Source organism: Nannobrachium achirus (genome assembly GCF_963921795.1).
Source record: "Nannobrachium achirus genome assembly, chromosome: 11".
Lineage (NCBI taxonomy): Eukaryota > Metazoa > Chordata > Actinopteri > Myctophiformes > Myctophidae > Nannobrachium > Nannobrachium achirus.
Window position 1 is genome coordinate 59,895,418 of NC_137820.1, and position 14,337 is coordinate 59,909,754.

A 14,337-nucleotide genomic window follows, 5' to 3' on the forward strand; every position below is an offset into this window, starting at 1 on the left:
TACAAGTCCCCCAACCGCATTGAACCCTCCAGTCTTTAAGTAATAAATTCCTGGCTGTAGAATTTTAAAACCGTACAAGCTGTATTGCCATATTGCTCATGCAGGCTTATTATCTGTTTAAAAAATGGCTCCAACTTGCCTTGCATCATAACATTTGGTCCTTTTAACAATGATAACTCTGGTAGTGTGTGAATCTTTCATGCTGACATGCTCCAATCTATTTCATTTTGCTCTGTGTTATTGACCTGATCCCCTCCCTGTCCCTTTTAACTCCTTCCCAGAGTGCTTTAAGTCTCCCAAACAGTGTGGTGGGTCACAGGCCAATTTGTATGCGTCACAACGACATAATACGTTATACGAATCCCAGCCGTTTCAGGGCTACAGTCTTTAAAAAAGGGGGACATCTGCATACCCAGCCGATTATAGTACTTGCGCGCTCTGCAATGATTAAATCTATTAGCGCCCAAAGACCACTTGACCAGATCTTTTTCATTGGTGGAGGCAGCTGCAGTTTCCTCTGAGTGTGTTCAGTGTCTGGCTGTGTGAAATGGCGTGCCATTGTCAACGACTGAATGTCTGCTTGTTGATGTTTTATATCATTCTGTTTGATTGATGTGTGAATGCTGTTGTTGTTGTGCCTCTCGTTGCAGACAGTCTGGTTTGATCTTCATCAGAGACTAACAGACACAGATGGCACCACCAGCGCAGTAAGTAGACATTACATACAGTAATAACCAGATTAGGTTGCATTACATCCCAGTGTTAGCTCCGAAAATAGAAGATCTACAACAGGGCTTCCCAAACTTTTTTGTCTCAGGGCACCCCATAACATTGTTTTTTTAATCCGAGGCACCCCTACATTATAATTTTCACTCCCAGCACCTTATATTTATAGCATATCGTCTTTGTCGGCTGGAAAACCTGTATGTCCAAAACCGTTCGTTTTGTATTTATCATCTATAAAATGATCTAAACTAGTGAAAACAGCAGATCTACAAGCACACAACGCCTCGAGGCGTTGTGTGCTTGTAAATCGGCTGTTTCCACTAGTTTTGTGCGACAGTCTTGTATGATAAAGCAGGGCTTTGCTTTACCAAAAGATGTACACATTTGAAACTTGGAGATACGAGGTTTCTGCCCGACAGTGACGATATTTTAGCGAGTATGTTGCGAGGAAAACGTTGAGATAATAGCCATTTTGGTTAGAACTGACTGAAAATAACTTTGTACTTCATGTTTAAAATGATACTAAATATTTTTTCAAGTGTCCAAATAAATTCCAAATATTATCAAATGATCTCGCGGCACCCCTGGACTGCCGTCGCGGCACCCCAGGGTGCCCCGTCACGCACTTTGAAAACCCCTGATCTACAAGCTCACTTTTTCGACGCACAACACCCACTCACAACTAAGTATAAAACTCAAGCTTAATGCTGCTTGCTCAGGAAACCAAATTCACCATTCCACAGACGTGCAGCATTACTCAAAGCGTGCTTGTAAATGCCAGTAGCCGCCATCCATAATACATAAGGCATGCGCTAGGTTGTGTTGCAATTTATAAGGTTGAGAAATGACCCGCCCTGCCCAGGAACGTGGTCCTCTTGTCAACAGGATTCATTTAGCTAAAGAATAATGCCTTTTGTTGATTCTTTTGTTGAAGGAAGTCATAGACATTGAGCAATTATATATAGGAAGAACACCGGATTCACAGTCGATGCCGAAACACTGCGGAGTGATCTTTTCCTGTTTTGATGAATTTGTAAATTTACACAATAGTCAGATATGACAATCTATTGCTGCACATCTGTGGAACTCATGCAACTTGAGAGAATGTTTATTTAAAAAAGTTCATAACCCTGATATGGTGCCTTAATAAAATGTCTTTTTGATCATGTATTTGCTTTTGAAGAATATCTCTTTAAAGCGTGGGATAGGAGGAGAACGGTGACCTATAGATGAAGTTCAGTGTTTCCCCTACATGCATTAAGCCGCCGCTGCTTCAAATCCGGCCGCCACTGTATGATTTTCCTTTTTTTTTTTTTTTTTTTTTGATTTTTTTTTTTTTTTTTTTAAGATTTTTTTTTTTCCCCACAACAATGTAGCGCTCATGTGAAGCATAGCGTTCTAACTTCTCTCGCTTACATACGGTTGGAAGGAGATGTATATGTCTAGTTTCTCCCCCTCCCCTCTCTCATTCAGTCCAGTCAGTCAGTCAGTCAGTCAGGCAGCTGCCTCGTCGCGCTGAGCACCTCTGATTCTGAGCTGACTACAGCTGTATTCCAATCCGAAGGGTTCGCACTTTGAAGTGCGCATTTGAAGGGCTATGACGTCACTGGGCCGCGCCAAATAGCAATCTACAAGCTCACAATGCGTTGCGTTGCGACGCATTGTGAGCTTGTAGATCTGTGACCAGTGACGTCATAGCCCTTCAAATGCGCACTTCAAAGTGCGAACCCTTCGGATTGGAATACAGCTGTAAGCTGTATTCCAATCCGAAGGGTTCGCACTTTGAAGTGCGCATTTGAAGGGCTATGACGTCACTGGGCCGCGCCAAATAGCAATCTACAAGCTCACAATGCGTTGCGTTGCGACGCATTGTGAGCTTGTAGATCTGTGACCAGTGACGTCATAGCCCTTCAAATGCGCACTTCAAAGTGCAAACCCTTCGGATTGGAATACAGCTATAGTCTTTGCCCCTCGTTAGCATATTTGCTACTGGTGTGTACAACTAGAAGATTTGGGCTGTGGGGATAAAAGCAGTGCCTCAGCGACGGGTTTGAATCATGTAGTTTACCGCTGTTGGGCAATAGTAGGCTTACTTGTCGCATGCTAATGAGAGCTAAGTGCTAACACGGTTGTCATTCACTCACTGGTTAGATGTGGAATAGAAACGAGGGATGCATCAACACCACTGTCATTAGGCAACAAACATTTTTGACTAGAGAATAAACTTTGCTGTTATGCACACACAGAGTGTGTAGCAGTGGTGTAAAGTAACTAGTAGTCTACATTTACTTTACAAGTAGGGTACTGTACTTAAGTACTTCTACTCCACTACATTTATGACATGATGGCTATATGCAAATAGCCGATCTACAAGCTCACAAAGTGACGTGTTGTGAGCTTGTAGAGCTTGTAGATCTGCTATTTTTATAGGATTTAAAAAAATTTATGCATTTGGAAACTGTTATGATTACTGAGAACTTTTAAAAAGTTAAACTAAACTTTAATTATTTTGACACCAATACTTTTGTACCTTTACTTATTCCACTACATTTTTTATTCCAGACATCTACTTGTAAGTTGTAACACAGTATGTCTACATTAGAATGTTGATACTGTACTTTTTCCACCACTTGGTTCTCAAAGTGGGGTCCGGGGACCCCGAGGGGTCCTTGAGGGAGTTCCAGGGGGTCCCCAGGCCCCAGCCAAATGATAGATAGTTATGAACCAATGGGTCTGTAGCGCAGAAGCAAATGGACCCGTTCACCCCCCCCCCCCCCCCCCCCCCCCCCTCTCCGCAATTCTCCCCCACTCCTTCAGCTTCTGGCTAGGGGAAACACTGAAGTTAAATGTTGACTTTTGTGCTATGGGCAGGCCATATGGAGAGGTAGTGTATCGCAGGGGTGGGTGCACCCCTCTCATCTCTGCAGACGTTTGAGTGTTTACAGAGATGGGAGGGGTGTACTCACTTCTGTAAGTTACTCACTTCTGTAAGGTACTCACTTCTGTGAGATACGTAAGCAATTTACCCCGAGTGAGAGGACATTATGCTCTGATAATGTCCTGTGTTAGGGTGTTATCGGACGAGGCGAAGCCTTCCGAGTGGTAAATAGCTTTTCTACCACTTTTTCCCTTATACATGAAAGAAAACACATAGTTGTAACTTGCAAGGATCTTAAGTTACAATCATTATTGCCTATAAAACTTCCGCGAGACAGCAGATAGTTCCACCAACAACATCTTCTACTCACCAACAGATGGCGCCAACTCCATACTAATCCATGCGTCTAGCTTACAGCTAAGCTAACGTCAGTTAAAAGCACCGTTCCGGCCGTAAATAGAGGCTGTTCGCTTCCAGAAAGGCATAGGTTCAGAGAAAAGGGGCTTTAAAGTTGGCGGATTGCATTGGATCCAAATAAATCGGCGACGATAGTACGCACGTTAGTAAACATAGGACCGCTGCGACCTTCATTTGTTGGTTGGGGGAAAGGTGTTCCGACTACCTCCTGAAGTCCCCGGATGTACACTGAGGCGCATTGATCTCCTCACACAACTTTGCGGCAGTTGTCCTCTCATAACCTCCGGAATTTAGCCAATCAGAATCCAGTATTTGAACACGTGACTCGAAAAAGTGGTAGAATGTATTCTTTATATTTAGCTGTTGGTGGAACTCACACTGGAATGTCTGTTTTGTTTACATGTACAGTATGTATTTGATGTGTCTGATAATCCCATATGGGATGGGTCAAATGTTGTCCAGACACGGAAATAAAATATTCATTCATTCATTCATTCGTTCATTCATGCGTGCACATCTGTGGAGTGCATGTCGGTGTGAATGGTCCAATTGCTGAACATGAACCCGAAAGAAAACCGGTTGGCACACCCTGCGTGCCCTTGCATCTCTCCCGACATGCGTGTCCCCAAGTAGGCCCGGACGCCATCCTCGTTGTAGTCCAGAACCACCGATCCGACCCCTATGCCCATGATAGCATTTTGGAGATCAAGTTGTCCAGAACCGCCACTCTGACCAATATACTCCATATAGGCATAAAAGGGACACAGACAGACAGACCTACAGTATCTCACACTCACAAATCCCCATACAGTATAGAAGTAGCCTGATGTCATCAATATAACGTCCTTGTACTGATGTCATAGACTGGCCTGTTATCCTTTTAGCTTTAATAACTTACTGTACCACATTCTGTTAAGATTTCTGACTATTTGGTTTCAATCAATCAATCAATCAATCAATCAATCAATCAATCAATCAATCAATAAATCAAATCTATCTCTGCTGTTGGGGAGAACCCAACTATGTCCAAAATATTAACGTTTCAGGAAAACACAATGCTGCCTCATCCAAGTTGGTATGGTGACTTTATACATTGCAAGATAGATAGATAGATGGGTGAAAAATAAATACAGACCAATAATGCCAGCTTGCAATACCCGGCACTCGTGGACATTTTGTAGTCAGAATTGAGTAATTATACACAACACAACAAATATATGCCAACACTCCCATAAAAATAGGTATTTATTTGATACAAACATGCATAAAGGAAGACAGACCTCCTTGCCAGGAATATACATACACTTAACTTTGTTGTTACTGCAGAGCAGCATGTTGTGGCCTCCTAAAGTAAACAGATCGGGCTTAGTGCACTGTAAACTGAAGACAGCGTTAATCAATTATCAATCTCAATAGGTATATGAGAGCCATATTGTCCAGTTCTTGTTCTCAGATCTTGGGTGTATACCGTAGGTAAAATAGTTCTGAGTACCAGTACTAGACTACGGTTATTGAAATACTCTTCATTTGGTCTCTCCATTTATAGATACTAGCAGATGTCATAGTCAAAGAAAGGTCATTACAAAACGAAATCAAATGACAAATTTGCTCTTAAATAGCAATTATACAAGCCTTTTTCGTTTTGCTTTTTAATGTACCTTTTGTATTCGGTAATGCATGCATTTTCCCTCTGGGATCAATAGAGCAAATCTAATATCATTTTACAGTGTTTGTAATATGACAACTAAAACAAATACACAGCCAAGAAGAACCAAGAGTATACAGAAAGCAGTAATTAAAGAGGAAGCAAACCAAATACTGAATTGGTTTTCCCTGTTGGCTTAGGCCACGCTTACTCGACAACAGTCTGTAGATAAAACGGCAAAATGACTAAAATTATGTAGTGAGCATGCCATGTTGCTAGGTGGCGGTGACGCACTATCTAGCAGTGTGAGATATCATGTTTGCTCTCCTTCCTATTACAGCATTTGTTTACATACTGTAATCACCATGGCAACGTACAGGCTCCACTGCTGTCAGCTTTGCAGCGTCAGCCATGACATGACACATTTTGCGGATTCCCTGTAAACTCGCCCGTTTAGATGGAAATGCAAGGAGGATCGTTTCAAAGATTTTCACTCGGGGAAGAGGTTTTACGTTTTCAACCCCCGAAAATGCAGTTTTCGTCTACACGGACGGCATATCTGACATTTTATTTTTAGCATTTTCTCGCGGAAACAGCGTTGTGTGCACGGGCTCTTAGTCTCACCTAGGTTTAGCATATTTGTACAGTTTTATGCACCAATAAACCACCTGATCATCAGATCCCATGGTAATTATAGCCGGGTTATAGCTTAATCTCACCTCTGTGCCTACTGTATCATGCATTACTGTACGATTTGTATGTGTCACCGACTTATCTGATCGTTAAAGTATTTCACACTATATGAGTCTCTTTTTAGAAATCGGCTGTCAAATATCGTTGTGGTTTTCACGCTATAAGATTGATCGCCGACAAGGGATTACACACTGCCAGATATTTTACCAGGATGCGATCCCCGATACATTCAGGGCACTAATGATTTTCCGTCTCTCACCGCACGTGCACACACACACACACACACACACACACACACACACACACACACACACACACACACACACACACACACCTTCTCGGGGTGTGCTGTGACAGAGCCAAATAACCTGCTAAATATCTAGAAACGCTCTGGGAGGCATCGCCGAGGTGCTGTTATCGCGGCCAGCTCTTCTCTCTGTGCCTTTCATACACAACGAGCAAAACCTCTGCAAGCAAAGCCCGATCTTGCGGCAAGATCTTCGGTTTTGTCTGCGAGCGTCCAAAAATAGTCGGCGACAGCATAATCGGAGCATTATGATATATTATATATTATCCGAGCCCTAACAAATATAGCCATCATAGATCATGTCGCCACTTTTTTATGCCTGCTGGATGGCTGTCCTACCCCTCAGGGGAGTTGTATAGCAATCCCACCGTAATTACTATTTAATTCAGAATAGATAGCCACTTCTACATTGGCTTTCCATGCACATACATTAGTAGACTACTCACTGCAAGCAGGCGTACCAAGGTTATCACTTATTCATGTACTTATTCGAGAGTAAACAGACAAAAAAAAAGAAAGATCTACCAAAGTGAAGTAATTCTAGCTCTCACATCATTGATTAGCGCTTTCTTCTCACCTCCTTCCCTCTTAGCCCTGCTAGCAGTGGGGCCCCAACTCTAAGGATGGATGGGTTTGTAGCTCTTGAAAGCTGCTGGCTAAATTGCCATGGAGTTTACTGCGCACCCTCATGCTTCCTGGATGATGACCCCTACTGATTTCGCTGACCCTATGGCCTGGAGGATTAACCCATACCACTGACTAACCCCTTGACCTTTCCTCTAGCACCACAATCATAATCGAATTCAGATTGCAGCACGCACGACCCCTACTCAATTGGCCTCACCTATAGTGCCACTTTCATCTCATATGCATGCCTCTTATAGTCTTGTCATCTTACAAGCAGCATCTCTTAAACCCTGTACACCTCAGTAACCTCCCACCTTAGCATCGCAACCCTGATACCTCAATTTGAAGTCCCTCTTCACCCTCATGAGATTCCCTTCCTCCCTCCTGCCTGCCACTCTATCATGCATGCCCTTTTGTTCTCTGCACAGCAGAATGATCTAAACTTGATTAAATCTGAGGCTGCACCCAATTTCAGGCTCATCCGAAAGCAATGATTCTCCCACTGTCTCTGCATGAAGGGCACACTTGATGCCGCTGTGTTTAGTTTGAGCAGCCACAGCAGCTACATAAAGATTGTATATGTGTGAGGTCTCTTTTCTCAATTTCTGCAATTCCGGAGCCACATTAGCATTTACATGTGATGGAGGCTTTTGTACAGTGATATTTGCATCAGGGACGCAACTACTTGAATCTGACCATGGTGTGATTGGAAACCTATTAGACAACAGGAGGGTGTACTTGTGAATGCAGAATATATGGGAAATGGCAAGAAGACGATATAGCATGGTGTAAACAAATACACATATCAAAAAAGCGCACAACACACCAGTCCTTATGAGGTGCCAGCCAACGGAACAAACACTATAATTAAAAAAGAGTATAGCCGCACACTCGTAGCTGCCGATGCATATATTTATTAGGACACAATAAATATATGCATCGGCAGCTACGAGTGTGCGGCTATACTCTTTTTTTAATTATATATAAAAATAATACACAAGCATATACTGTATATACACGGTTATCAGCTTGCTGGGGTTATTGTGCTGATTTCGATCAGTGTGTTCATGTTTTCAGCATTCAATCACGCTGAGGTAGGCATTTGGTCCAAAATGTCTGTGTTTGATCCTACTGCTGGGTTTTTCCAATAAATAAGAGATCCTAAAAGGACCATGTGAGTCCTGTTGATATTTTTTAGGACAGGTTTCAGCATTGGCCAGGTTATTGTGTGGGTGAAACAGGCTCGCTCTTTTTAGCATTGTATTCCCCATTATGTTTGACCCCTAATAACAGCATACAGTTCAGTAGTTGAAACCGACTGCTACGAGAAAGAGTATCCAGATCAACGACACGCTAGCTTGTTATGGATGGCTTTATTAGGGTGTTACCAGTCATACTCTACGATCCGCTTTATAGCCTCATTTAGTTGATATTCTAATCTAAATCATTCATGTACACATTAAAGAGGGCTGGTGAAAGATTCCCCCCTGTTGTACTCCATTACCAATGCCAAAGGGAGCTGAAACTCTGTGGCCCCGTTTGACCTGCATACAGAATTATTTTCATGCCGTCAGGCATGCCTCTTTAACTGAATTAAAAATATATACTAGAAATACTGTTCCTACGAAACAGTGTGAGCTCGCATGTAACACCATGTAGGGCACAAAGATCTACCCTTTTGCTGCACCTCATTGGCTAAGGGCCCTGCCTTTGTACTGTCGAGGAGAACTTGACTGATATAACTTGAGGTCAGGAGAACTGACGAGGATAACTTGATTGATAGATTACCATATTTTTTTAGGAGAACTTGACTGATAGATTACGTCGTTTTTTAGGAGAACTTGACTGATAGATTACGTAATTTTTTAGGAGAACTTTATAGATAAATAATGAAGATAACATACGTGTGCTCGCTTCCAACGAGCCCACAATAATAATCTTTAGGCGATTAACTCATTGAAAAGCCTTAAGGAAGCTCTTAACTGTGCCGACGTTGGCGACGGAAGAAGGCGGAACGTGTCTGTTGCTGACAGGGAGCCAGCCATCAGGAGCTTATCGGCAAGAGACGCTTGCCGTCGATAAAGCCGGAGGGACCTGTTGATGAAAAACTGAACCTGCTCAGTCTTTTGCTGTCTATTTCTAGGAGTCGGTAGCATTGCGGGGGTTGTAGAGACCTTTAGTTTGCTACTGCTGGAGAACCAAGCCTCCTATATCAATCGAGTCCAAGGCAAAGCTAGTGATAGTGCTGTGGTGAGAGAACACAGCAGGGAGAGAAAAACTGTCCACCTTCGGTTGCCAGATTATGTGAGTGAAACAAGCGACCAGGTCTATGAAACAAGCCCAAAAGAAGCGACCAGTTTCACCACTCTAGCTCTATTACATTAGCTATTTTCTAAAAGAATGTTGAAAGCAAGGCCAAATAGGCAACTACACTTCAGAAACAAGCCCAAACAAAAGCAACTAGAGATTTTACAGGAAAACAAGACCAAAGTCGAATATAATGAGCAGACCTGGCAACACTGCAGACAGACAACATACTGTAGAGTCTGCCAGCAGTCCATGAGTCTTAAAACTAGTCAAACAAACGGCAAGTGCTGCAAACGTTGGGCTTGCCAACTTGATATGCTCTGCAGTGATTTGATCTGAATCCCTTGCTTTATTATCAGACAGATAGCGGTGTTATTGCTCGATAGACCTCATTGGTTGTGTTTCTCAGTGTATCACTGTTGGCAATATTACCCTCTTTGTAGGGGTCACTTTTAACTCAGTTAAACAAAGAAGAGTAATGTTGCCTCTACAACGGTATATTATCAGCACAGATCAGAGCACATAATTGCACCTTTTGGTACACATACATCACTAAGGAGGACATCAGTTTTCTCATAATTTGACAAGATGTCCTCATTTGTCAGTTTAGCCCAATCCAGTTTAGTCTTGCAGGCACTATTAACCTCATAAGTCATCTCAGGAAGACTATCAACATCAAGAATCATAACAATGGTACATCATGTCTCATACATAATTGACATTGATTGCAGTATAGCATGGACATCAGCTGCGCTAATGCAATAATGTTGTATACCAGGCTTCACATACTGGCATGTATTGTAAGTCTATCTTATTATCCTGGATAATAAGATAGTTATCACAGAAATGTTAACAACTAACATGTTTAGGAAACAGTGAACATCTATCCGAAACATTAGCATTCACATACTGTAAACATTCATTTTATCCTGTGTCCTTTTTAGTTATTCAGTATTGATTGGGTGAATTCTGCCCAGAATTGCAACAGCGATGCTGTATCAGACATACATAATAACGGATACATGACGGAAAAGACAAGAGAAACCACGACTTTCATGCCAGGCTAGTTGAAGTGAGCTCATAAGAGGACAGACAGACAGACAGACAGACAGACAGACAGACAGACAGACAGACAGACAGACAGACAAGACTGACTGACTTCTCACTATGCCAGTGTTATTAAAGCATGGTATGAAATTGTGGAGGTTATCCAGTTTAATCATGTATAACTGATGCATTTAAGAGGCTGTCAAATGAATTACACTAGTCCTGTGCCCGGGGGTTTGCACAGTATATATGAGTGCACAGTGAGGGATTGAATGTCCCTGTGGAGTCTCAGAAGTAATGTTGGAGAACCCAGACCGGTGCCCGTGGGGCAGAATAGTCACCATTGACGTCCAGTTGTGTAATACCTGTTGTATCCGTCTGTCTGTCCCTTTCATGCCCATAGATTATATGGAGACATCTCTATCTGTCTGGGTCTCTTTTATGCCCATATTATGGTGTTCCGTGTCCAGGCCAGTCTGTGACGTCAGCTCCAAATTTGGGCACTGTAGTGATGTCTGGCAGCTCCCTAATGTTCTATCATGTCAGACAGACATTATTTGGGCTCTTTCATGGCAGACACTATTTAATATCAGTGATGTCAGCATGCGGACAGACTGCGGACAGACATGCCGTAAATGAATAGATGACAGGTTTATATAACAGTCATAGGTGACTCAGTGTTTGGTATAATCATGTGCAATCGGTGACACCTGGTCCCTGAATGCCCCGGTCCCCGTTGCCTTGTTTGTGTTATTGGTGTGGGAGATTTTCTCTGGAAATGCAATAATCCTCCTACTTCCATTTATCAGCTAGAGCCCACACTGCACTCTGTTGACTCCCTCTCTGTCTATCTGTTTGCCACAACACGGCTGCACTGTAGCGTAGCAAAAAGTGGTGACAGTCTGTCAACTCGCATCTGTTTCAGTGTATTTCCGTGACTATTGTGTCCCTAGACTTACAACACAATGTTGTCTTTTGCGTCTTTAATTACAGACTACAGACCATGTGTGGTGCTTTTATCCAACAAACCCTTTGACCTGGCAGAGTGTGCTCTTTATTATTATTATTTATTGTCTCCACCAGCCGAAAGGCATGGGGAGAGACTATGTTTTCACCCCTCTCCGTCCGTCCGTCCGTCCGTCCGTCCGTCCGTCCGTCCGTCCGTGTGTCCATGTTTGCGTCCGTCCATCCAGTTTGTTACCTGCTAGTCTCCGGGGGTGTTGGCCCTGTCGCTGCCAAACTGTGCACACACACTCCCTGAATGCCAATTCAGAACCTCTGCCCCACATTTTTCACATGAGCCTGTTCTAGCGCCACCAGGAGGCCAATTCTTGCAAAAAGCCAGTACTCCTACATTTTTTGTCAAAAGATCACGCAAATTGTTAGACATTTGTATCTCTACAGTCATGCGATCGACTTGGATCCGATTTTCCATATTCCATCCTGATTGGCTAAAACTGGCTTCCAAAGTTTGCAGGATTGGTCCGTTTTGAATAAAATGCCTGAATCATGAAGGCAGTGTGCGATTTTGGTGAAATTGTGCATGCACATTCCCAATAGGCAGAGGAACTAGAAAATGTGCAATTTGTGAAATTGCGAGTGTGGTTGCCCTGTGGTTCAAATCATATTTGAGTTTTGGGAAGTGAATTTCCATTATTTTGGGGGCTATGTTTGTTTAGCAGTAAGTGCTGCATCTTGTGCATTGTAATGCAAAATCATGCAAATCAGTACACAGTATCTCTATAGTCATGTGATCAAGACGTATATATTTCATATTCCATCCTAATTGGCTAACATTGGCTTCCAAAGTTTGCAGGATTGGTCCGTTTTGAAAAAAATGATTTAAATCATGAACGCAGGTTGTGATTACAGAGAAATTCTGCGCGCACATTCCCACTAGGTCAAGGAACAAATTACACTCTTTTCATATTGGCCTGTTATAGCACCAGCAGCAGGTTGACTTTTGCCAATTTTGGATCAAAATGCCTCAAATCATGCATGCAGTGTCACCGTTACAAGCCAAAGGCTTTTCACAATTAGCGCCACCAGGAGGCCACAATAACTAATACCTGACCTGTTGCTGGAGACCTGTGCTCGGAAGAGCACTGCTTCTAGTTATTATTATTATTATTTGAGAAATAAAGAACTAACACAATATCAAATATCAAGATTTCTCATAACACAGTAAATAGTAAATAAAACTATAGGTCATTCCAACAAGACCAAACATTTTTTATTCCATGGTGGATCAAAGAATGTCAACGTCGCGCGCACACGCACACACACACGCACGCACGCACGCACGCACGCACGCACACACGCACGCACACACACACACACACACACACACATACACACACACACACACACACACACACACACACGCAGTACAGTGTCAGCAGTTCTGTTTTGGCACAGTCCGTCCCAGTGAGTTTAATAGCCTGTTGGAGGCCACACGGCATTAATTCACACATACAGTCCTCAGTGAACCTCAATCACACTGCTGTCAATATAACTACTGTACCGTGGACAACAGAGATAGAGGGGCGGGCGAGATAGATAGATGTATAGATCTAGAGAGAGTGAATAAGATAGAATGAGAGAGAGAGAGAGAGAGAGAGAGAGAGAGAGAGAGAGAGAGAGAGAGAGAGAGAGAGAGAGAGAGAGAGAGAGAGAGAGAGAGAGCGCAATATAGGCTAACAGTTGAGAGTAGGGGCGTCAATTGGGTATGGCAGGGGTATGCAGCTGCCATACCCTGGCTCCAGGGGGGAAAATAAAAGTTACTTTTAAATATAAATACATGAATGTCTCTTTGTCTATCTGTGCTGGTTATTATGTTGTTAAATTACAGTAAAATGACTACAAATGCAACATTTTACAAAATGGTCACTTCAACAAGGTATTATAATTATATTCTCGCATTTGTATTCATCTTGACAAGATGGTATATTCCCAGGTTCCGCAGGTCAGCTGCACAGGTGCAATGCATAATTGTTGTTAATTGTGGCACGTTTACTAACATGCCAAGTTTAACTGCACTTGAACAACCGTTCCAGGCTGCCATATCCAGCCCAAGAAAAAACGTAAACGGGGGAAAAAAAGAAAATGTACATCTCAAAATAAATGAATCATGCCTGTTGATAAGGTATGGCAACATGACTGGTGTCTTGAACGCGCGCCTTCGCGCGCGTTCAAGACACCAGTCATGTTGCCATACCTTAGCTTTTTCTGAACTGACGCCACTGGTCGAGAGAAAGGAAGTGGAAGTACGGTATGTTAGAGAGACAAAGTGAGACGGGGAGCGAGAGAGGAAGATGGGTGAGAAGGAGAGATATAGAGATTGGTAGAGTATAGAGAGGGAGGATAGAAGATAATAAGACTCTTGGGGGTGCCTGGTGGCTCAGCCAGTTATAGTGTACAGACCATATCGGCGGTGTCGAATGCCTACATTTTATCTTTTTTACATATTTGTCCCCTATTTTATGCTTCGTTGTACAACAGTGTCACACAAGATATCAGATCGCCTATATTTTTTGGGATATGCAAGGTTTTTCGGCGATATGCTCTTTGTGAGCACGAGGAGGACCCAGGAACAAATCCGACCCCTGACTCGTTTTGAATGTATTCCTCTCTCTCTCTCTCTCTCTGTGCCCTTTGTTTCCTGTTTCTCTACACTGAACTATCTGAAAT

The 14,337-nt window shown here is 42.8% G+C and overlaps 1 protein-coding gene across 1 annotated transcript in view; it reads left to right on the top strand.

The window, feature by feature from the left end:
• necab2 (N-terminal EF-hand calcium binding protein 2) overlaps positions 1-14,337 on the top strand; it is a gene marked incomplete at both ends in the record, with an annotated part of 190,102 nt that overhangs the window by 143,480 nt on the left and 32,285 nt on the right. Inside the window, one exon of the mRNA XM_080736578.1 lies at positions 651-707. Coding sequence (XP_080592704.1) covers positions 651-707 — 57 coding nt within the window. The remainder of the gene's footprint in view (positions 1-650; positions 708-14,337) is intronic.